This window comes from Acaromyces ingoldii, assembly GCF_003144295.1.
Source record: "Acaromyces ingoldii strain MCA 4198 unplaced genomic scaffold FA10scaffold_2, whole genome shotgun sequence".
In the NCBI taxonomy this organism is placed as follows: domain Eukaryota; kingdom Fungi; phylum Basidiomycota; class Exobasidiomycetes; order Exobasidiales; family Cryptobasidiaceae; genus Acaromyces; species Acaromyces ingoldii.
Genome location: NW_020290248.1, coordinates 474,450 through 493,370, shown reverse-complemented (window position 1 = coordinate 493,370; position 18,921 = coordinate 474,450). Strand labels below are relative to the sequence as shown.

The 18,921-nt window shown below is 58.2% G+C and overlaps 9 protein-coding genes across 9 annotated transcripts; 5 read left to right on the top strand and 4 right to left on the bottom strand.

Annotated features, from left to right (window-relative positions):
- Positions 1 to 56: 56 nt before the first annotated feature.
- FA10DRAFT_265149 (hypothetical protein) lies at positions 57 to 1,709 on the bottom strand. The gene is made up of 5 exons (XM_025520943.1): positions 1,538 to 1,709; positions 1,069 to 1,456; positions 909 to 1,010; positions 636 to 822; positions 57 to 552 (listed from the first exon to the last, which is right to left on the bottom strand). The coding sequence occupies exons 1-5, from the start codon at positions 1,650 to 1,652 to the stop codon at positions 400 to 402; spliced, it is 945 nt and encodes a 314-aa protein (XP_025378479.1). The 5' UTR covers positions 1,653 to 1,709; the 3' UTR covers positions 57 to 399.
- A 106-nt stretch (positions 1,710 to 1,815) lies between these two features.
- FA10DRAFT_249471 (hypothetical protein) lies at positions 1,816 to 5,682 on the bottom strand. Its single transcript, XM_025519536.1, has 2 exons — positions 5,357 to 5,682; positions 1,816 to 5,291 (listed from the first exon to the last, which is right to left on the bottom strand). The coding sequence occupies exons 1-2, from the start codon at positions 5,515 to 5,517 to the stop codon at positions 1,898 to 1,900; spliced, it is 3,555 nt and encodes a 1,184-aa protein (XP_025378478.1). The 5' UTR covers positions 5,518 to 5,682; the 3' UTR covers positions 1,816 to 1,897.
- A 124-nt stretch (positions 5,683 to 5,806) lies between these two features.
- Positions 5,807 to 7,067, top strand: FA10DRAFT_265147 (Fcf2-domain-containing protein). The gene is made up of 2 exons (XM_025520942.1): positions 5,807 to 6,334; positions 6,416 to 7,067. The coding sequence occupies exons 1-2, from the start codon at positions 5,844 to 5,846 to the stop codon at positions 7,005 to 7,007; spliced, it is 1,083 nt and encodes a 360-aa protein (XP_025378477.1). The 5' UTR covers positions 5,807 to 5,843; the 3' UTR covers positions 7,008 to 7,067.
- A 49-nt stretch (positions 7,068 to 7,116) lies between these two features.
- FA10DRAFT_284223 (DHH phosphoesterase) lies at positions 7,117 to 8,908 on the bottom strand (the record flags this gene model as incomplete). Its single annotated transcript, XM_025523902.1, has 3 exons — positions 7,117 to 7,441; positions 7,505 to 8,154; positions 8,225 to 8,908. 3 exons carry the CDS (start codon positions 8,906 to 8,908, stop codon positions 7,117 to 7,119), a joined length of 1,659 nt encoding a protein of 552 aa, XP_025378476.1.
- A 236-nt stretch (positions 8,909 to 9,144) lies between these two features.
- Positions 9,145 to 11,497, top strand: FA10DRAFT_265145 (DNase I-like protein). The gene is made up of 6 exons (XM_025520941.1): positions 9,145 to 9,654; positions 9,729 to 9,778; positions 9,840 to 9,907; positions 9,978 to 10,997; positions 11,054 to 11,197; positions 11,266 to 11,497. Exons 1-6 carry the CDS (start codon positions 9,226 to 9,228, stop codon positions 11,457 to 11,459), a joined length of 1,905 nt encoding a protein of 634 aa, XP_025378475.1. The 5' UTR covers positions 9,145 to 9,225; the 3' UTR covers positions 11,460 to 11,497.
- A 142-nt stretch (positions 11,498 to 11,639) lies between these two features.
- Positions 11,640 to 13,586, top strand: FA10DRAFT_299904 (FAD/NAD(P)-binding domain-containing protein). The gene is made up of 3 exons (XM_025524770.1): positions 11,640 to 11,912; positions 11,973 to 13,194; positions 13,275 to 13,586. The coding sequence occupies exons 1-3, from the start codon at positions 11,860 to 11,862 to the stop codon at positions 13,521 to 13,523; spliced, it is 1,524 nt and encodes a 507-aa protein (XP_025378474.1). The 5' UTR covers positions 11,640 to 11,859; the 3' UTR covers positions 13,524 to 13,586.
- Positions 13,587 to 13,739: 153 nt separating this feature from the next.
- Positions 13,740 to 15,223, top strand: FA10DRAFT_284220 (hypothetical protein; the record flags this gene model as incomplete). Its single annotated transcript, XM_025523901.1, has 3 exons — positions 13,740 to 13,779; positions 13,866 to 14,300; positions 14,358 to 15,223. The coding sequence occupies 3 exons, from the start codon at positions 13,740 to 13,742 to the stop codon at positions 15,221 to 15,223; spliced, it is 1,341 nt and encodes a 446-aa protein (XP_025378473.1).
- A 172-nt stretch (positions 15,224 to 15,395) lies between these two features.
- On the bottom strand, positions 15,396 to 17,123 carry FA10DRAFT_284219 (hypothetical protein; the record flags this gene model as incomplete). The annotated part of the gene is made up of 1 exon (XM_025523900.1): positions 15,396 to 17,123. The coding sequence occupies one exon, from the start codon at positions 17,121 to 17,123 to the stop codon at positions 15,396 to 15,398; it is 1,728 nt and encodes a 575-aa protein (XP_025378472.1).
- A 283-nt stretch (positions 17,124 to 17,406) lies between these two features.
- On the top strand, positions 17,407 to 18,887 carry FA10DRAFT_249467 (NAD-P-binding protein; the record flags this gene model as incomplete). The annotated part of the gene is made up of 6 exons (XM_025519535.1): positions 17,407 to 17,511; positions 17,576 to 17,600; positions 17,667 to 17,785; positions 17,842 to 18,048; positions 18,119 to 18,784; positions 18,830 to 18,887. The coding sequence occupies exons 1-6, from the start codon at positions 17,456 to 17,458 to the stop codon at positions 18,885 to 18,887; spliced, it is 1,131 nt and encodes a 376-aa protein (XP_025378471.1). The 5' UTR covers positions 17,407 to 17,455.
- Between the last annotated feature and the right edge of the window lie 34 nt (positions 18,888 to 18,921).

Genomic DNA, 18,921 nt, shown 5'->3' with positions numbered 1-18,921 from the left:
ATATCTCTGAGAAGGCGAGTATAACCACTTGGCAATCGCTTCGAAGGGCGGACAGAAGCGAAATGGAGAGGAATGCATTTGCACTGGTCTCTGACGATGCTCTCTGAAGAAGACGGGAATGAACAATAAAGGGAGAATATAGGGGAAGGGCCAGGCAGAACGAAGCTTAGACAATTCTTCGTGAGGAGAGCTATGGGGAGAGAGAACCTGTCTTGTTAGTTTTCGGAGCTTGAGCAGCTGAATATGTCTATATCTTCTGTGTGTCTCATCGGTCTTGCTGAAAGTAGCAACATTTTGCTTCATCAAAGGAGGCGCTTCTGGGGATATGGAGCTGTATCAGATGTCGATCACCCCATGCGGAAGTCCGGGAGCTTCTCAGCTCCGTCTGCTCTGGCTCCATTATTCGAGGACGATTGTAGGTCCTACTCTTCTCGACCAAGGTTCGTCGGAAGAAGAAATGCTCTCGACTTTTGGCTTGCTGCCAGTCAAGTCGACGACGACCACAGACCTCGAAGCGCTGCCGCTGGTATTGAGACGACGAGCCTTCTTGGCCTTTTTTTAGTACGAGGGAGAGAAAATCCGAAAGATGAGCGCAGCAAGCAAAGAGGTGATAGAAAAGTTGAAGATCAGCTCACCCGGGGTATGCGATCCTCCTCATGAAGGGCTTCGCGCTTCGTTACTCGACTGCGAATGACCGGCTTCGTGTCGGTAACCGTCGCGTTGTCGTCCTCGGTTTCATCGTCATTGTTCACCGTTGCATTGTCTACCACGGTCTCGTCCTCACAAGTGCGCTCCACAATTTTCAGTCTTTCTAGCCAGGGCCTACGCAGATGCCGTCAGCCGTCAAAAACAATGAAAGAACCAGTCGATAGAAACGAGCTCAATTTGAAGTCTGCTGCAAGACTCACCTTGACATGTACTTGAACCGTGTCACCAGGGTCTTACTGCCAGGAATGGGGGTGGAGTGATAGCAGTTATGGTACCCGCGAGGGGTGACTTCTTCCGATGAGCTTGGTTCATGGTCATTCAGCGAGGCGGCAGAGAGAATAGCGGCCCCGAGGTACCTACCGCACGGAAATACCCAGCTTGGCGAGCTTCGAATCTTCGAAGACTTTTGCTGTGTTGCGCTCACCGGACCCCTTGCCGGAATTGCCGCTGAGCTCAAGTGTGCAGGGTCTCACTCGGAGCTCAAGGGTACCGATGATCTCCTCTAGCTTTCTTTGTTCCTCTTTGCTGCTTTCTTCACTAGTCTTGTCCATCGGCCCGAAGAAGAAAGGGTGTGTGCCATCCTCAAGGTCGAAGCCCTTGCAGGTCATATCTCGATCTCGCTCATCAGGGTATACGTAAGAGGCTGCCCTCGTGCCGTCGGCGAAAAATCTAGCCTGGAATTGCCGTGCACCTTCAAGGCCCATTTGTCCTCGAAACTGAAACTTGGCTCCTTCACGAGCTTCGATCCCTGAAGGAGGCAAGACGGGCACGTCAGCGTACGTTGAGCACATCGTGATGGAAACGTGACATCCTCTGTCACGATACATGCAGCACGTCTTGATGATCTCATTGCCCTCGACTGTCAACGTCGTCTGGTACTCTTCGGCCCGCACTCCGTCGACCTCGATCCAGCTTTCGAAGTGGGCCTCTTCAAAGAAGGGCATGATTTGTCGTCGACGAGTCTGAGAAGGCGGCTTTGGCTACGCTGGAAAGAGGCAAGACGGAAAAGGGCGCCGCTCTCCCAACTAAATGCCCCTCCCCCCTCCAACTTCGCCCGAGCGCGCTCGGGCCACCGCACAGTCCCCTCACGCGGGCCTCTCGCTTGCTCACGGGAGAACATGTCAATACGATTGTGCAACTCTACATGGTACGGAACAAGACAAAGCGGCGAGAAGATGCAATCTAAGATCTACAAATTGGCCGAGACCGGCTTCGGCGTGACCTGGGGCGCCGATTTGCTTGGCATCTCGCCCGACGTCGGCTCCTCCATGTACTCCTTCCACGACCGCATGGGCTGGGCCGCCTTGCTTGGCGTCAGACCGGCCTTGAACCGGATCACATCGTCAATCACCTCCGCCTTTGGCCCTGCGCTTTCCAGCACATCCGAGTCTCGGACGGGGTGCGCTTTTGCGAGGTCGTCGACGGCCTTGATGATCTTTCCAGCGACTTGCTCGGATGCGCCCGAGCTCTTGAGCAGCGCCTCAGTCGACTCCTTGACGACAGCCACCAACGGCTGCTGCGCCCGCATAACCTCGACGGCCTGCTTCACCTCGTCGGACTCGAGCACGGCGCCCAAGCCGTTGTTCCTGTAAGTCTGTGCGAGTGCGTCCGTCGCCTCGGCGCTGAAGCGAGCCTGCTTGACTTGCGACTGCACATGCACGCACACCTTTGCCCTCTCGCGGGCCTTTTCGGGGTGGATAAACTGCTCAAACACCCTCACGACGTCCTCCTTGGTCACACGGCGAAGGGCATCGACATCGACGTCGCGCTGCAAAAAGTCGTAGTAGCCCGAGTGAATGTGGAACCAGTATCTGCTGCTCTCCTCGCCCAAGTTCTTGACGACCTCGAGCTTCTTTTGGATGAGCGACTCGCGCTGGTCCAAAAAGTCCTGCTCCGACATATTGCGAAGCAGGTCGCTGAACGTCGTCCGGTAGAACTCTTCGATGCGCGACTCGAGGTAAGCCGACTCTCGCTCAGACTGCACCAAGATACGGAAACCCATCGAGCCGATCGTCTTGCGGACGGAGCTAAAGACTAGATAGCCGAGCTGCTCCTTTGTCCGCAGCTGGTCAAACACAGGCTCGCTGGCTATCTGTGCAAGCATTGAGAGCGTTGCTCGCAGTGGCACGTCGGTCGGGTCGCCAATCTGGCAGTAGTGCTCGATCGATGAGTTTACATTCTTGTCGTTGGGCACGGGCACCGTGAGCGAGTGGTTGGATCCAGGCGGGAGGAGGAGAGAGCGGTGAGAGATGAGCTCAGCGGGTGCGAGGGCCTTTGGCTTGAGAATGTCCTCGGCCATCTTGAGGAGGTCCTTTGCCTCGGTCCGCGAGAGATTGCCGTGGACAAGCATCTCGAGGTGCATCCTGCCGAGCAGGTCGGGCAAGAATCGTTGCACATCGTCAGCCTCGAGCTCGTCAAGCTCCTTGAGCTTGTCTTGGGCCGTCCACATGCGCTCGACAGTGACGTAGGTCATGTAGTAGTTTGCATGCTGGTAGGGAGACTCGAGCTGGAAGTTCTGGTAGGCGCGCTTAACCTGGTCCTTGATGATGTCGAATCGGCGCGGGTCCACCTTGAATTTGGCCACCGCCTCCAGGACATACCGACACAGGACAGCGAGCTTGTCATTGTAGCCATCGACTGCCAAGCCGATACCGTCGGCCTGAGACTCAATGTTGTAGCCAAGACCAGCGAGCTCGGCGTCGTAAGAGTACTCTGTCAGAGCATCTTTGACCAGCTCGGCAAAGATGCGGCACTTGACGGCGTTGCTGGGCGTCGCATCAATAAGAGGGCTTCGGATGAGGAGGAAGACGTTTGCCTTTGGCAAAAAGAAGTTGTCATCCTTCTTGTGCCACAGCATCGAGAGGTCGCTCTTGTGGGCCAGCATGGGCCGCTTCGTCGGCTTGATCCTGTCGAGGGCACGGTCAGGCTTACCCTGGACCTCGAACGTCGACGGGATGAAGTCATTGGGCTTGGGAAGAGCCATGCCCTCAAAGGCCGCCGCGTCGGCTCGCTTTGCGTCCTCGATGACCTGCCGTGGGATGGGTCCGATCTTGTACTCGGTCCCATACCATCGCTCGCGCAGATCCCACGCCTGACTTCCGTCGGGCAACTGCTGTGCCGCAATCGAAACTCTGCAATTCTCCGGCCGGAGACAAGCGGCAGTGCTCCGGATCAGGTCGAGATCAAAGTCGCGCGTGAGATACGGCCCAGAGAGGATCCAATCACGCGGGTAGGGAAGCTGCATCTGCGATGACAAGCCCGATGCATACGATGACGGTGGCGTCTTTTCCTTGAAGCGAAAGGCGAGTTCGCACAGCTGCTGAACCTCCTTGAAAGACCACTCGGGGATCTGCTGGCTCTTGAGGAGCTCAATGTATCGGAAGATGGCCGCCACGACCTTTTCGTAGTTTGCCAGGCCCTCCTGCGTCAGGTCCACGGAGATCTTGAAAAATTCAAAGCCGTCTGCACCGTTTGTCGCTCCCGCACTCAAATGGTTCGCCCATCGCTTGGCCTTGAGGTAGGAGAGGATCGAACCTTGGCCCTCATGGCCGATGAAATGCGAGAGGATCTGGCCAGGCTTTGAGCGGAATTGCGGCGACTGGTCGGGAATGGGAAAGGTGACGTCGAGAAGACGAATGTCCTTGACGGTGCGGAAAAACACCTGGGTTTGCAGCTGCTCCTCGCCCAGGGGCGATGAAGGGAATGTGGGCGCAGCGAGACCCTTGTTGCGCACGCCCGAGAACTTGTCGACGACCGAGCGGGTGAGCTCATCGAGCGACTCCCTGCCCAGGACGACAAGCTTCATGACATTGGCGCTGTAGTACCGATCGTGGAATTTGAGGAGCTCGTCGCGGACATCGACACCCCTGGCCTTTGGGTCGTCCCACAGCGTCTTTGCATTGCCCGTGCCAAAGTGGCTGTAGGGATGCTTGGGATCGCTGAGGCTCTTCTCCAACTGGAAAGCCCTCCACGCATCGCTCTGCAGGTTCTTCTTGTGCTCCGAGTCCACCGCCCGGATTTCTCGCTCCGAGCAGCTGGGGTCGAACAGCGGCTGGAGGAAGAATTGCGCAAAACGGTCAAGTGCGCCCTCGAGGTGGGCGTGTCCAACATCAAAAAAGTAATTGGTGTTCTCGAGCCCCGTATATGCGTTTGAGCTTCCAGAGTGGTGCGAGAGGTATTCGCTGTACTCGTTCTCCCGTGGGTACTTTTCGGTGCCCATGAAGAGGAGGTGCTCGCAGAAGTGAGCCAGGCCCTGGAGCTCCTCTGGGTCCGAGAGGTGGCCCACGCGCACGTCCATGGCCGCGCTCGACTTGTCTGTCTCGGCATCGTGAATCAGCAGCGCCTCGAGGCCGTTCTGCAGACGAATCAGGCGGTAGGCGCGATCGTCGAGGAGTGAGGTCTCTAGGGGCTTGTCGAAGACGGCGTAGGGCGACGCGCTGGGCGCATCGCCAATCGTCGTCTTGACCTGGTAGCCCTGGGGGAGTGCCTCGAGAGGATTGAGCGCCGCCGTATGAGCATTTGTTGTCGACGGAGCGACTGTGGCCAAAGACCGCGAGGTGCTGCCAGTCGACGCCGACATTCTACTGATGCATGTTCCAGACACATCAGCATTCGGATAGCACGCCATCCGAGCATTTGCTTCACTCACGCTAATCTCGAGGACGGAAGATGAGATTGAAGGGGTCTCGTCAGAGCCCGGGTTGTCAAAGGAGCGGAAGAAGAGAATGGGGAGCCACGAGGAGCAGAAACGAATGAAGCGGTGGCGTTGCGCGTCCCTCTTCGCGCAAGGGTCCTGGTGATGGCGAGCATCAAAGGAAACGCAAAGCACGTACCCACTCTCCAAGCTCCGAGTGCGGGACTGCTGGTGGGCCTCGAGTTCCGTCTATCTGCGTGCCGCGGGAAGCTGGACCCCGGGAGAAAAAAAGGGTAAAAACGTAAAAGAGAGGACAAAGGGAACGTCGTCGTCGTCAGCAGTCGTGTGGTTGACGCCCTAATCAAATCGGCCTTTGTGAATTGCCCTTTCTCCGAACCACACGTGGTGGAGGTCGCCGAGCTGAGAAAAAAAAAAGTTGGAAATTTTGGAAGCTCGTCCGTCCATCCGCCGATTACCTTAAGCTCGCACGAAGAGCAGCAAGATGGTCACGACGAGGAGAGCAAGAGCAGTGGGCGACACCAGTGCAAGCAGCGTCAAGTCTGCAACACCAACCGTCACTCTTGCAGGCACAAAGCCGTCTCTCGAGGGCGGCCAAGAAGACGATGGCGAGGGCGAGGGCTCCTTGAGCGGGGATGAATCGTCAGGTTCAGAGGACTCCTCCTCCGAAGATGAGGACTCGTCGTCCGCATCATCATCATCGTCGTCGTCGTCTGCTGAAGAAGACGACGATGAAGATGAGCCAGACCTCGCGGCTCTCTTGGCAGCCTCCATCGAAGCAAGCCGGAGAAACGAGATGGGCAAGGACAAGGCGCACTTTGAGGCCAACGAGGACGTCATTCACCTCGGCGACGAGGGCAAGGGCGAGGAGCAGGAGGAAGGAAGAAACGAGGAAGAGAGAGGCCCTGTCCAGAGAGAAACCAATACTGCAAAGAGGCAAAGTGTTTCTAAACAAGCGGCGACGAGAAAGGAAGAGTGAGCTTGCAGTCACGCCCTTCTATTCCCCCAATGACCTTTCTGCTGACCATCTACTATCCTCATCGCCATCTCGTCCAGCCCGACCATGGAAGCTTACTTTGCCAGATTAGAGCGCGGAGACGAGCTTGGCGAGAACAAGCCAAAGACGGGCCGAGCTGCGCTCCGCCAGCGGCAAGCCGAGCGCGCCAAGACGGTCGGACCAGGCTGGTTCGACCTGCCTGCCTTCCCCGGCAGCACGAGCAGCAGCAGCAGCAGCAAGGGCGGGCAGAACAAGACGCAAAAGGAGCAGCTGGCCTCGTTGACGAAGCCCAACGATTCGCTCGATGCGCGCTCGCCCACCGCCGAGGCCATGCGGCGCGAGGTGCAGGCGATCCGGCTGCGCAATGCCATGGACCCCAAGCGCTTCTACAGGGGCGGCAGCGGCGACAAGGGCATGCCCAAGTATGCGCAGCTGGGTCGCGTCATCTCGAGCGCCACGCAGCCGGCATCGACGCTGGCGAGACAAGAGAGGGGCAGGACCGTCGTCGAGGAGCTCGTCAAGGATGCTCAGGCGAGCGCATACGCCAAGCGCAAGTTCCAGGAGCAGAACGTCAAGCGCACCCCCGGCCAGCGGCCCAACTTTGTCAAGAGAAAGTCCGGCGAGAAGAGCGGCAAGCGGCAGAGACGGTAACAGTGTAGGAAAAATCGGTGACATTCTCGGTCGGACGGGCGCATGTACAGTAATCAACACAATGACAAGTTGTATCCCTCTCTCTTTTCCCCCATCGTATCTGTTTCGTCTACTTTGGCACGCTGGCAGCCGCTGCACGGATGGCATGCATGACGGCAGGCAGGTATACCTTTCTACTGGCCCTGGCGTTGCGCTGAATGTAGACTGCCACCTGCATGTCGCCTTGAGGCCACCTGCCCTGCTCATCGAGGCCGGCCACGCGCTCGCGCTTGCCCGTCGATGCCAGCCTCCGGCCCTTCCATGGCGACTCGAGGAGGAGCTGCTGCGATGACGAGTCCGGCGACGACAGGCCCTGAGCATATGCGTCGGATTCGAGCGTTGACAGCACCGTCTTGAAGAGCGCCGAGGCCGGTGCGCCTCGGCAGGCCAGCAGCCTGTTAATGTTAGTCCCAATCGTCAGCGCGAGCAAATGCAGCTTGCATCTTGGCATTACTCACAGCTCCCTCCGATGCTTGCCCTCCCTCGCCGTGGTCGAGTCGTTGCTTTCGTCCATCTCCTCACCATCGTCTCTGAAGCTGGTGCCCACGACGGCCCACTGCAGCCTCTTTTCGCGCATGAACTCGTCGATCGTCGACCAGTACTTTTGCCATCGTTCGTCTTCGCCCTTTCCCCCTCCTCCTCCTCCTCCTCCACCAGCAGGAGACAGGTCCTTCTTTCTGATCCACTCTGACAGACCGACGGGTACGCTCGAGAAGCCAGACCGGAATTGGCTCTCGTCAACCGTCGTCTCCTTGTAGTCGCGGTGGAGCAGGTCGGCCGAGGAGAGGCGCGCGACGTCGAGCTTGACGGCAGAGAGGACCGCCCAGTAGGTGCTGAGTGCAGTGCGTGCTAGGACGCCCTCGCCTGCGTCGGCACTGTTGAGCGAGGAGGGCGACAGGCCATCGCTGAAGCCCAAGCTTGTGTGCGACTTGGCAAAGAAGCTCGAGTCTGCCTTGGCGGCCGAGGCTGCAATGTCGCCTCCAAAGCGCACAGCCGTGTCCAGGAAGGAGGTGCGCGACTCGGGTCGGACGAGGGAGGACTGCACGGCGAGGAGGCGGCCCGCGGTGAGGTCGACTTCGGTGGCCTTGCCCCTGGGCATCGGTCGAAGCTGTGTGAAATATTAGCAAAGAGGAGATCAGGAGGCTTGTTCACGATAGAAGCAGAGACCAAACACTCACGTCGTCGGTATCGATGAGGACGGCAGCGAGGGCCAGGTCAGCAAGCTTCATTGACAGCTTGAGCTCCTTTCCCTTGTCGGAGAAGAGGTCGACGACGACGCTCACGGCGCTGCCCACCTGGCCTGCGCCGGGACCCATGAGCACGCGCAGTGGGGCGTTCTTGTGGCTGCCGTCGTCGGCATGATGGTCGATGACAGCAACGACTCTCTTGGAGAGCTCGTCGTAGGGTTCCCACGTTTTTGAGAGCGACGGGTGGTCCGTCAGTGCCAGCTTGACGTGGTCGCCGCCCGCGAGGAGGCGCGACCGGTCCTGGGGCAGATCATCGAGGAAGAGGAGGCTGCTCGGGTCCACGTCGAGGAGGTGCAGCAGCATCTCGTTCTCGCCTCGCAGTCGGAGGTCCTTGCGCAGGAACTGCATCAGGGGCGTGAAGAGCGTGTCTTCTGGGAGCTTGAGGGAGTCGCGAATCGTGCGTCCGCCTGCATTGGCTGGGTGGGAGAGGAGATGGGCGAGGAGGACGGCAGAGGCCATGCTGTCCGTGTCGCCTGCTTCGTTGCCCATGATAACGACGACATCCTTGCGAGCTGCGGCGTCGCTGGCAAAGAGGCGCGAGAGGGCCTCAGCCTTGTTGGCCTTGAGGAGCCCGTTGAGGTCTGTCTCGGCAGTCGCAGTCTGCACAGCGGCCATCTTGGGTAGCGATGGCGCTTGCCAGCCTCCCGAAAAGGTGCGATTCGAGATCGGTAGGCGGTACGTGGCCAGCAGATATGTGGCGCAGAGCAAGAGGGAGAAAAATGTGAGGAGAGCAACCAGTCGTTTGGTTTGTGCAACCATGTATCTCTCGATTTAAGACTAGAAGAAGGCAAGGCAAGGCTAGGCCAGGCAGGTCTCGGAAATGATGGGGAGAGACGCGTCCTCGCTTCTCCACTCCAACATTCTGGGCCGAAATCCGCTGACGAAGAGAGCGAGGGTCACCGCATGACGGCGGCCGAGGGACATCCAGCGCGATGCGGGTCCTTTCGTGGAACGTCAATGGGATACGCACGGTGCGCCAGTACCGTCCGCTGTACAAGCTGAAGTGGAGCGAGTGCCTCGAAGCGCTCGAAGCGGATATCATCTGCTTCCAAGAGACCAAGATCACCCGCAAGCAGCTCCTCGTCGAGGACCGCGACATGTGTCTGCCCAAGGGCTACTATGCCTTCTACAACCTCCATCCCACCAAGGGCTACAGTGGCACGGCCACTTTTGTAAAAGACTCGGTCTGCACCCCGCAGAGGGCCGAGGAGGGCATCACGGGTAACCTCGTCAAGGACAGACGGGATTCCAAGACGGCCATTGGAGGCTATCCCGACCTGCTTGCGCCTGAGTCGCCTCAGTTTGACTTGATTGATCGAGAGGGAAGGGCAGTGGTCGTTGATTGTGGCATGTTTGTGCTGGTATGTCTGGCGTTCGTCGCCCCACTTGTGCCGCGAACAGGTCACTGACATGGTGCTCTCTTCTCTCGGCGTAGTTCAACCTCTACTGTCCCAATGAGACCGACGAAGGAAGACGAGAGTACAAGTAAGTGAGGGCTTCTTGCATGGTGTCAGTTATTTCGCTCATCTAGTTGTCTCTTGGTAAGAATGGCCTACTATACAACGCTCGAGGAGAGGGTGCACAACCTGCTCGAAGCCGGTCGAGAGGTCATCAGTGAGTCTTCGTATCTCCGATCCCTCTCTCTCTGTGTGGCGTCAGGTCAGCTAATGTGTTCGCTTGGTAGTCGTCGGCGACCTCAACATTGCCCATCTCCCCATCGACCACGCCGACTCTGTCCATGCCAAGATGAATGCCGAGACGCACCTGGACCAGCACCCGGCCAGGCGTTGGCTCGATCGGTTCCTCACCCCCGTGGGCCGTTTTATGGATGCCGGTCGACACATGCACCCGAGAAGAAGGTTCATGTACACATGCTGGAACACAATCAAGAATTCGCGAGCCTCCAACTATGGCGCTCGGATCGACTTTACGCTCCTCAGCCCTGGACTGGTTGATTGGGTCAAGGACGCTGGCATTCAGCCAGATGTCCAGGGCTCCGATCACTGCCCTGTCTATGTCGACCTGCACGACGAGATTACTCTGCCGGACGGCTCCGTTGTCAAGCTGCGCGACAAGCTGAGCCAAGAGGCAAAGCCGCCTCCGCTTGCTACCTCGTCGTGGCCCGAGCACTCGGGGAGGCGCATTCAGAGCTTCTTTGCGGCGGGTCCCTCTGCAGCAACACCCTCCCCCTCGCCGACGCCGAATCTTGCTGCATCAACACCTTCGCCAGTGCCCAGTACAACAACACAAATGCCTACATCCACAGCTCCGAGGGTTGAGAGGTCGGCATCAATGTCATCACAGGAGCCTGTCTCGTTGACAGGATTACGGTCAGAGAAGGTCCAGAATGAGACAGCGAGCAGCAGAGGGTCACAGAGCCCCGGTAAAGCGATCAAGCGGCCAGATGGCCAGGCCAAGAGCAAAGAGAAGGCTACGGTGAACGGAAGCGGGAGAAAGGGGGCACAGCAAGCGACGCTCAAGTCCTTCTTTGGGAAATCGCCAAAGGAGGCAGAGCTGCCAGCATTCAAAGCAGAGGAAGAAGAGCTAGAGAGGCAAGAAGCGGCTGGAGAGGCGGCGGGCCTGGTGGCAGAGCCAGACCCATCTCCGTCAAAGACACCACTGAAAGAGGCAGAGATGGTGGAGGAGGAAGACTCGGGCGCAGCGAGAGTCCAGTCTTCACTGGCGTGGGGATCCATCTTTGCTCGTGAGTTGCTCTCCTTTTGCACCCTGTCCTGGCATCACAAGCTGAATAGCCAGCAGCGCGAGCCTCGCCACGGTGTGGCGGTCATAACGAGCCAGCAAAGCCATGGACGGTGAACAAGCCCGGGCCGAATCACGGGCGCAAGTTCTGGATGTGCGCTCGCCCCGTCGGCGGCACTGGAGAGCCTGACCACGACAAGCAATGTGAGTTGTGTCCATCGCCCGCCCTTGCTGCTCTCCAGCTTGTTCTGCATTGCTGACGTCGCCTGCAGTCCGGTGTGGCTTCTGGAAGTGGGATTCCGAGGTGCGAACGAAGGCGCAGCGGGAGGATTCGGACGAGGCAACGGGCGGACGAAAGAGCTTCCACGAGGTGGCGGGAAGGGCGCCCATGCTCGGCAGTGGCGAGAAGCGTACCTTGCCCTCCCCTTCTGCGTCTTCTCCAGTGAAACGTCGCAGAGACGCTTGATCATCTTTTGTATTTCTACAACATCGGGCAGAGGAACAATTAATGAAATCTGCTCTTCTTCTCCTTGGCAAACAACCTTCAATTCTACCGAAACGTGCTCGGTAGAATTAGACGAAGAGGTAGACAATTCCTGGATTTGCTCTCAAGATGTCGGGCCAAACGCGCTTCTCCCACGGTCACCATCGGTCTCCGCGCTTCTCCGCCTTGGAAGATTCGAAACGGCGCGTCTCGTTGACTTGGCGGGTGCATGCGCTACCACATCCATAGCGCGCCTCGAGCGCACGTACCAGCCTCCATGGCTCCTCATACTTAAGAGCTGCCTTCTTGTCTGTCAGCGAGCTCCCTCTTCCACAAGCAGCAAACAGCTCCTTTAGCGCGCAACTGCCGCAAGCAAGATACAATGAGTGCGCGACTTCCTGAGCAGGTCGACGTCGTCATCGCCGGTGCTGGTCCGTGAGTTGCAGCCTGTCACAGACATCTCGTCTCATCGCTGACCTCATGGCCTTCGAAAAGCGCCGGCACCTCGCTCGCCGCCTCGCTCCTCAACAAGGGTGTGCCGTCCTCTCGAATCCTCGTCGTGGAAAGGAGCACGGCGCCAAAGCCACGGAACCAGTCACGCGCACTGGCCATTCACGCCCGCACCCTCGAGCTCCTCGCGGCCGAGATTGACGACCAGGACAGTCCGCTGACGCACACGCACGCACGCACCGATGCCCAGGGCAACATTCAGTATGGCGATGCCGTGGGCGTCAGCGTCGACGAGCCCATCGAGCGGCCGTGCCGGAGCGCGACGCACGAGATTGTCCGGCGCGGCTTCCTGGCCATGAGCATGTCGATGTGGGAGAGGGACATGTCCAAGGGCAAGATCATGGGCGTCGACATGTCTGGGCTGCCCTCGAGGTTCAGGCATGTGACGAGTCTGGGCCAGATCTACACCGAGGAAATCATCGCGGCCCGCTTCGAGACGCTCGGTGGCCAGATCCACAAGGGCTGGTCCGTCGAGGACGTCACAGTGTCCCGGGACGAGGCGGAGGCTCAGAGGCCTGTCACTGTCACGCTGACCAATGAAGATGGTGTCGAGGCCAAAGTCAAGTGTTGCCTCATCGTTGGGGCAGACGGCAGCCACAGCGTCGTTCGAGAAAAGGCCGGCATTGCATTCGAAGGAGGCAGATGGAACGAGACGTTTCTCAATGCCGACGTGGTTGTGCGCGACCCTGCCTGGCCTTTCAGCCAGGCTTCGGGGGAACGGAACGGGCGGAGAGGCGGGATGAATGTCGTCAGTGAAGACGGAGCACTCATGGTGATCCCACTGGCTGGTGGCGGACTCAGACTGGCCGCCGTGACGGGGTTGGAAGAGATTGATCGGTCCATCGAGGACGCGCGCAGGAGGTCCACCAAGCAGACGACATCCGATGTTCTCGTCGATGACAACCAGAAGCAGGACCGAGGCGGCCACCTTGTTGAAACCATCGACCTGGGTGCGGACAAAGTGCAGACAGTTCTCGACCTGCTGGGCCCCTCTGTTGAGGCAGACGCAGAGACGAAAGAGAAGCCCAGTGACATCACCAAGATCGTCTGGACCTCGGCCTACCACGTAGCGCACCGCATCGCCAGCGAGATGTTCAAGGCAGAAGCAAGGACGGTCGTAATTGGCGATGCATGCCACACGCATTCGCCTATGGGTGGTCAGGGTCTCAATGCTGGCGTGACAGATGCTCTACAGCTTTCCCAGATCGTGAGTGCCACTGAAGGCCGCTCCCTCTTTCCGTTCGATTTGCTTCTTCCTGATACTGACTGCCACACCAATTACTTCAGCTTGCACCAGCCATCCTGAACAACAACCTGGCGTCTGTCAAGGACTACCCCCGCATCGAAGACGACCTTTCGGTGTGGTCGGTCCAGCGCCGAAAGAAGGTGCAGGCGATTGCCGGCCGGGCAGACGCGATGCACCGCGCGGCGAGGATGCGCGGCAAGTGGTTCAACTGGATTCGCATCTCGCTCTTCCGGCTCGTGGGCAACTTCCTGGGCAGGAAAATGGCAAAGGTCGTTGCTGGCTTCGACTAAGTGTGTCATACGCAATCAGTACCTGTCTTAGAAGATACCAGCTTTGGTCTAGAATGCTACGATACATCATCTACGATCTGTTGAGTAGTGGGATGTGAAGAAGTGAAGATATGGGTCCAAGCGCTCGGGCGCCTGTCTCCCGAAAGCCGACCAGAAATTAGTCTGAAGGTGTCAAAAGTTGCGCTTCCACCTTTCTTCGTCACAAGCGGCAACGAGATGGCGAAGGGCAAGTCGTCGAACCCGATGGATGCTGCCCGTGAGTGCTGGGATTGAAGCGTGCTGCGCTGTCCTTGACAGGCAGCCGGCGAGGCAGTGGACTGACATTGTCTCGTCTGATTGAAGGCAAGGCGGCGCGGAAGCGCGAGCTGAAGCGCAACAAGGAGGAGCGCGCAAAGGTGCGCGAGGTTGCGACGGTCAAGAAGGACACGCGGTCGCTCGAGGCCGACATCCGGCGGCTGGAGAGCAAGGACGGCGGAGCGCTATCGCAGGTCGAGAGAGAGGAGCTGGGACAATTAAAGGCGGAGGTGAGGAGGATCAGGGAAGCCAAAGAGGCGTACGTCAAGGAGCACCCAGAGCATCGCAAATTTGTTTTTGCGAGAGAAATGGAGGAAGAAGAGGAGAGTAAGAGAAAGCAAAAGGAAGGAAAGGAGGCGGAGGAGAGAAATAGAGATGCGAAGAGGCCGTGGGAGGGAAGAGATCCGCGGTGGAGTCAGGATTATGATCCCGTCTTCAACCCTCTGGGCGCGCCACCGCCGGGAATGCCATACCGAGAAAAGAGTAAGTGCGCTTGCCGGAAGTAGTTCTTACTTTACTGACTCGGAGCCCACTCATCAGCAAAGGAGCAATTCGAAGCTGAGTACGGCGTCGAGGACGAGTCTGCAGAAGAGGACGACAGCGATTCAGACGACGACGATGATGACGACGGAGATGACATCGTTATGCCCGATGGGCCACCGCCCCTGCCACAAGAGGAGGACGAGGGAGACAGCGACGCTGACAGCGATGGCATCGTGATGCCCGAGGGCCCTCCGCCCGGTGCTCCTCCAAGCGGCCCCAAAGCTATGACGGCGCAGCCCCCACTGCCTCCCGGTCCTCCCCCTCCTCCGCAGGGTCCGGCACTGGCCTATGGCCGACCTTTCAGGCCTACCTATCAGCCTCATCATCATCCCAGACCTCCTCCTCCTCCGGGATTTGGCAACAATGTGCCCTATGGGGCGCCTCAAGGCATGCCTTATATTGGTGGACCACCTCCTCCCGGCTTTGGCGGCCTACCTCCCCGCCCTCCTCCTCGTCCTTACGCCGCCTCAGCTCGACCTCCCGTTGCTCCTCCCGGTCCGCCACCTCAGAGACCACCGGCAACAATCAGCGTCGCTCCCAAGCTCCGAGATCTGAAAAAAGAAGCGACCGCATTTGTTCCGCCTGCATTGCGTAGGAAGCAGGCAGCCGAGCGGGCGAGGGCTAAAGCCGGGGGGCTCTCCCGGATCGATGCGGCGCCATCGAGTGGCGCTGATGATGATGGCACAGGAGAGGGCGATAGCTCGAGCTCAACTCCAGCAAAGGTCGGGCTTATGGATGCGCTCAGGCCTCACCTGTCTGCCGGTGCTGCTGGTGGAGGGAGAAAGGAAGAGAGTGGTGGTCCAGTTGACAAGAGTCAAGATGACTACCAGAAGTTCCTCGGCGACATCAACGACCTCCTGTAGCAGTATAGAAGTCAAGCTCTCGTCCGCGTATGGAGTGGGCCAATTGTATTTGTATCTCTGCGCAATTGTCCAAGGGCATCAAAGAACGGCGTATGTTGAGAGGTGGCAGCATTGGTAATGTAGTGATACAATCTGATGTTGTGCAAGTCTCTTTTTGGTGTATAAAGAGGATTCACCAACCACCATAGCCCAGAGCTGACCCGCCCATGGACCAGAAGTCAGGTTGGCCGCTTCCTCTCGCATCAATGCGACGTGAGAGCTCGGCGATATTTGCGCTCGTGGCGCCCAGCAGATCCTCCTCTTCGTCCTTCCACGGCGCTTCCAGGTCCTCGTCCTCTACCTCCCCATCTCTCGCCCCTCTCTGCTTTCTTCTACCTGGCCCTGACGGCGAGGCTGTAAGCGAGGCGCGGTCCCACTCGGCCGCGACGCCTGCCTCGAGATCGTCGCACGAAAGCGGGCCCTGCCAGATACGATCGCCCTTGACATCCTTTGCAACCCGAAAGTGCAGCCGCTCGTCGTCGAGGGGCGCCAGCTCCGTCATGATGTACCTCAGCAGGCTTGCTTCGGCTACAATGACGAGTCTCTCGAGCCTGCGGAACTGGAGAAAGATGCGATTACCCGCCATCGTCCGCTCGAGCTCGACTGAGGTGTGGGCGCGCAGCGCGGCGACTTCGCCCTCGATGACCTCGCGAGTGGGACGAATGCGGGGACCGAGGGTCTGCAAGATAAGAAAACGCGAGAGGAGGCGTGTAGAAGGAAGATGGTGATGGTGGTATTGCGGCAAGGGAGTCGTCTGTTGTGTTTGTGATTGTTGTTGCTGTTGGGTATGGTTATTGTTGTTATTGTTGTTGTTACTACCGCTGCTGACACTGGTTCCTGGTTGTCCCGGTGGTGCGTAGATGCCTTTGGTAGACGGAAGGGAAAGGACGAGGTGGGTCAGGTTTGAAACGGGAACGCGCATGTGCTTGAAGATGTCTTCGGAGATGGACGTGATGTGCAGCCGTCGAAGCTGCGTATCATCCTCGAGGTTGCAAACAACCTCGCCGCTCCGTAACCGCCTCTCCTCGATGCGCACGCCCATGCTACGTACCACATCACCCGACATGCACACCCGCGTCACTTGTGCCGGTGGCTCCCCGTCTTGATCATGGCCTGAATGTGTGGGATCTGGAATGTGGGGAACGTGAGGCACGTTGAGCGCCTGGATGACCGCTCCCAGCGCCTCCTCATTCAAGCCCGCAACGGTCAACTCCTTGAGCGTACCCAGGCAGACGCTCGTAAGACCGCTTTTGAATGCACCATCACCATGCGCTCTAAAGAGACCACGATGCAGACGACCGCCGTACCGCCTGCAACGATCCAGCACCACACAAGCCAAATCGGCGTTGGTGCCATCGAGGTAGCTGGACGCCTCATGTGTCCTCCTCCTAAATCCAAAGCTGAGATCGCTGACGTGGGTAGCAAGCCTACTTGGAGTCGCCGCCTCAGCATGTTGTACGTCCCCATCCTTTTCGTCGTCCGCAGCAGCAGCTTCGTCAGAAAGTGTCCTCGCGAAGCGGTACATTTGAATTCGATCCTCCAGCGCCGGACATTGGTACAAGAGCGGGTTGAGCGAGGCGTGCCAATCGCGGCTGAGTAGAGCAAGATTGTGCAGCATTGTCTTGTCGAGTAGTATGGCGTGGTGAAAGATGATCTCTAGCAGTTCATTTGGCAGCCTTGGGGGTGATCGTCGACGAGAACTCTTGTCCGACAGGAGCGTCGCCGATTTTGGACGAGCGAGCGTCGTCCTTGTCTCTTCCAGCTTTTCCGAAGCATCAGCACTGCTGAGGCCATTGTGGCCGTTGTAGGAGAGGTAGCTGAGCGCATCGCCAAGCCTTCCTTGGTTGTCGTTGCTCGTCATAGCTGTCGTTCATCTAACCCCTTGGTGGGGGGGACAATAGCTGCCAAGAAAGCCCACTCCGTCTCTCGAGATTTTATTTTACCGCCATTGCCTTCTTCATTGAGCGGGCGAAGAGAAGAGGAGGAAAGGGGAATCAAGGGCAAGGGACGGGGCTGGGTAGTCGTGTAGTACCGCTCTGTATTGTGTGAGACGCGGTGGTCGGTCAAGTCGCGACCGCCGCCGCGATACCAAAAAAAGAGAAAAAGGTCAATGCGCCGACCGACTTCTCCACTTCGCAATTCCGCCAGCTTGTTCCACCTCGTCTCATCTCCTCTCTCTCAGGCGTATTTCTCATGGCGCCTTCTCAGCTCGACGCTACATCTCCTATCCGGGTAGGAATTCTCGGAGCGTGAGCATGAGATGGTGGCAATCTTGATTGATGAATGCGAACTGACAATCTTGGCTCTCTTCAGAGGCGAAGTGTCACAGGTCGTCCATGTGAGCTTCTTCCCGCTTGGCCGCAAAGAGACTGCTTCCAGCTGAACATACTGGCAACTACCATAGCTACCGACGCTCGCGTACCTTTCGCAGTCATACAAAGTGACGGCCATATGCGACGTCTCAAGAGAAGCCGTCGCCCATGCTCAGGCAAAGTTTCACATTGCCTTTGGTTGCCATGATAGGTGAGCTGTTCTGTTCTTAGGTGGCCGACTGGCAAAGCTGACAGAGGGTCTTCCAGCGCAGAACTATGCGCCCGAGAAGATGTGGACCTTGTCGTTGTGGCCAGCGCAGACGAATTCCATGCGATCCATGCTGTCCAAGCGGCCGACAAGGGCAAGCATGTGCTCATCGAGAAGCCCATGACGCTGACCCGCGAGGACGCCAGGCTTGTCGAGGAGGCCCGCAAGAGGAACGGTGTCCACATTTCAGTCGGCTACATGCGCAGGTGGGTCGTCGTTTGACGGTTTTACTGGGCATCTGCTACCGGCATGCTAATAGTGACTACATCACCCCAGGTACACGAGTGTCTGGGCTCGCTTCCTTGACCTCGTCGCCGACTCGGGGCCGATCCAGTACGCCGTCGTCAGGGATCTGGGAGGCCCAAATAGCACATTTGTCTCGCAATCAGGCACCGACCCCAAGTACTTCACCGACATTGCTCCACAAGACGTCGAGGCCAAGCGCAGCGAGACGCAAAGAATAGCCAGAACTGCCCCAGGGAAGACGAGGAGCAAAGACGCACGTCTCCACAAAATCTTCCGGCTCCTGGGCTCATTGGGCAGCCACGATCTGAGCTGCATGCGCCACGTCTTTGGCGGGCTTCCCAAAGAGTGCCGTGCGGCCTTCGCTTCGCAGTCAGGTGACTTCATCGCTGCTCAATTCGTCTATGGGCAGGAGGGAGAGGATGACTTTGCTGTCAATTACGAGACGGGGATCCACGCTATTGGGCTCTTTGATGCCTTCATCGAGGTCTTCTGCCGCGATCGCATCGTCAAGATCAAGTATGACACGCCCTACGTGAAGGGGCTTCCTATCACCATTACCGTCCGTGAGAACTCGGGCGTAGATGGGAGAGGCTTTGATGAAAAAGTCATCAGGCCCACCTTCGTCGATGCATACACGGCCGAATTTCTTCGCCTGGAAAAGGCGCTGCGCGCGGGAGCAAAAGTCACAGAAGAGCAGTCGACAGGGCTGAAGGGTTGGGGGGACAGTGCAGAGATGTGCAGCCCAAGCGATGCTGTTAAGGATCTGGACGTCTTCGACATGATCCTCGACAAGCTGTGAAGGATTCGCAACCCTCACCAAAGCAAAACACTGC

What these genes read in the sequence shown, in the direction of transcription:
- FA10DRAFT_265149 (XM_025520943.1), bottom strand. Translation starts at nt 1,652, where the DNA reads ATGCCCTTCTTTGAAGAGGCCCACTTCGAAAGCTGGATCGAGGTCGAC. An exon ending in TGAGATCATCAAGACGTGCT is followed by an intron (nt 1,457 to 1,537) that starts GCATGTATCGTG and finishes TGCCTCCTTCAG; the next exon opens with GGATCGAAGCTCGTGAAGGA. An exon ending in AAGCTGGGTATTTCCGTGCG is followed by an intron (nt 1,011 to 1,068) that starts GTAGGTACCTCG and finishes CCATGAACCAAG; the next exon opens with CTCATCGGAAGAAGTCACCC.
- FA10DRAFT_249471 (XM_025519536.1), bottom strand. Translation starts at nt 5,517, where the DNA reads ATGCTCGCCATCACCAGGACCCTTGCGCGAAGAGGGACGCGCAACGCC. An exon ending in CTTCCGTCCTCGAGATTAGC is followed by an intron (nt 5,292 to 5,356) that starts GTGAGTGAAGCA and finishes AACATGCATCAG; the next exon opens with TAGAATGTCGGCGTCGACTG.
- FA10DRAFT_265147 (XM_025520942.1), top strand. Translation starts at nt 5,844, where the DNA reads ATGGTCACGACGAGGAGAGCAAGAGCAGTGGGCGACACCAGTGCAAGC. An exon ending in GCGGCGACGAGAAAGGAAGA is followed by an intron (nt 6,335 to 6,415) that starts GTGAGCTTGCAG and finishes CATCTCGTCCAG; the next exon opens with CCCGACCATGGAAGCTTACT.
- FA10DRAFT_265145 (XM_025520941.1), top strand. Translation starts at nt 9,226, where the DNA reads ATGCGGGTCCTTTCGTGGAACGTCAATGGGATACGCACGGTGCGCCAG. An exon ending in ATTGTGGCATGTTTGTGCTG is followed by an intron (nt 9,655 to 9,728) that starts GTATGTCTGGCG and finishes CTCTCGGCGTAG; the next exon opens with TTCAACCTCTACTGTCCCAA. An exon ending in AGCCGGTCGAGAGGTCATCA is followed by an intron (nt 9,908 to 9,977) that starts GTGAGTCTTCGT and finishes TTCGCTTGGTAG; the next exon opens with TCGTCGGCGACCTCAACATT.
- FA10DRAFT_299904 (XM_025524770.1), top strand. Translation starts at nt 11,860, where the DNA reads ATGAGTGCGCGACTTCCTGAGCAGGTCGACGTCGTCATCGCCGGTGCT. An exon ending in GTCATCGCCGGTGCTGGTCC is followed by an intron (nt 11,913 to 11,972) that starts GTGAGTTGCAGC and finishes GCCTTCGAAAAG; the next exon opens with CGCCGGCACCTCGCTCGCCG. An exon ending in CTCTACAGCTTTCCCAGATC is followed by an intron (nt 13,195 to 13,274) that starts GTGAGTGCCACT and finishes CAATTACTTCAG; the next exon opens with CTTGCACCAGCCATCCTGAA.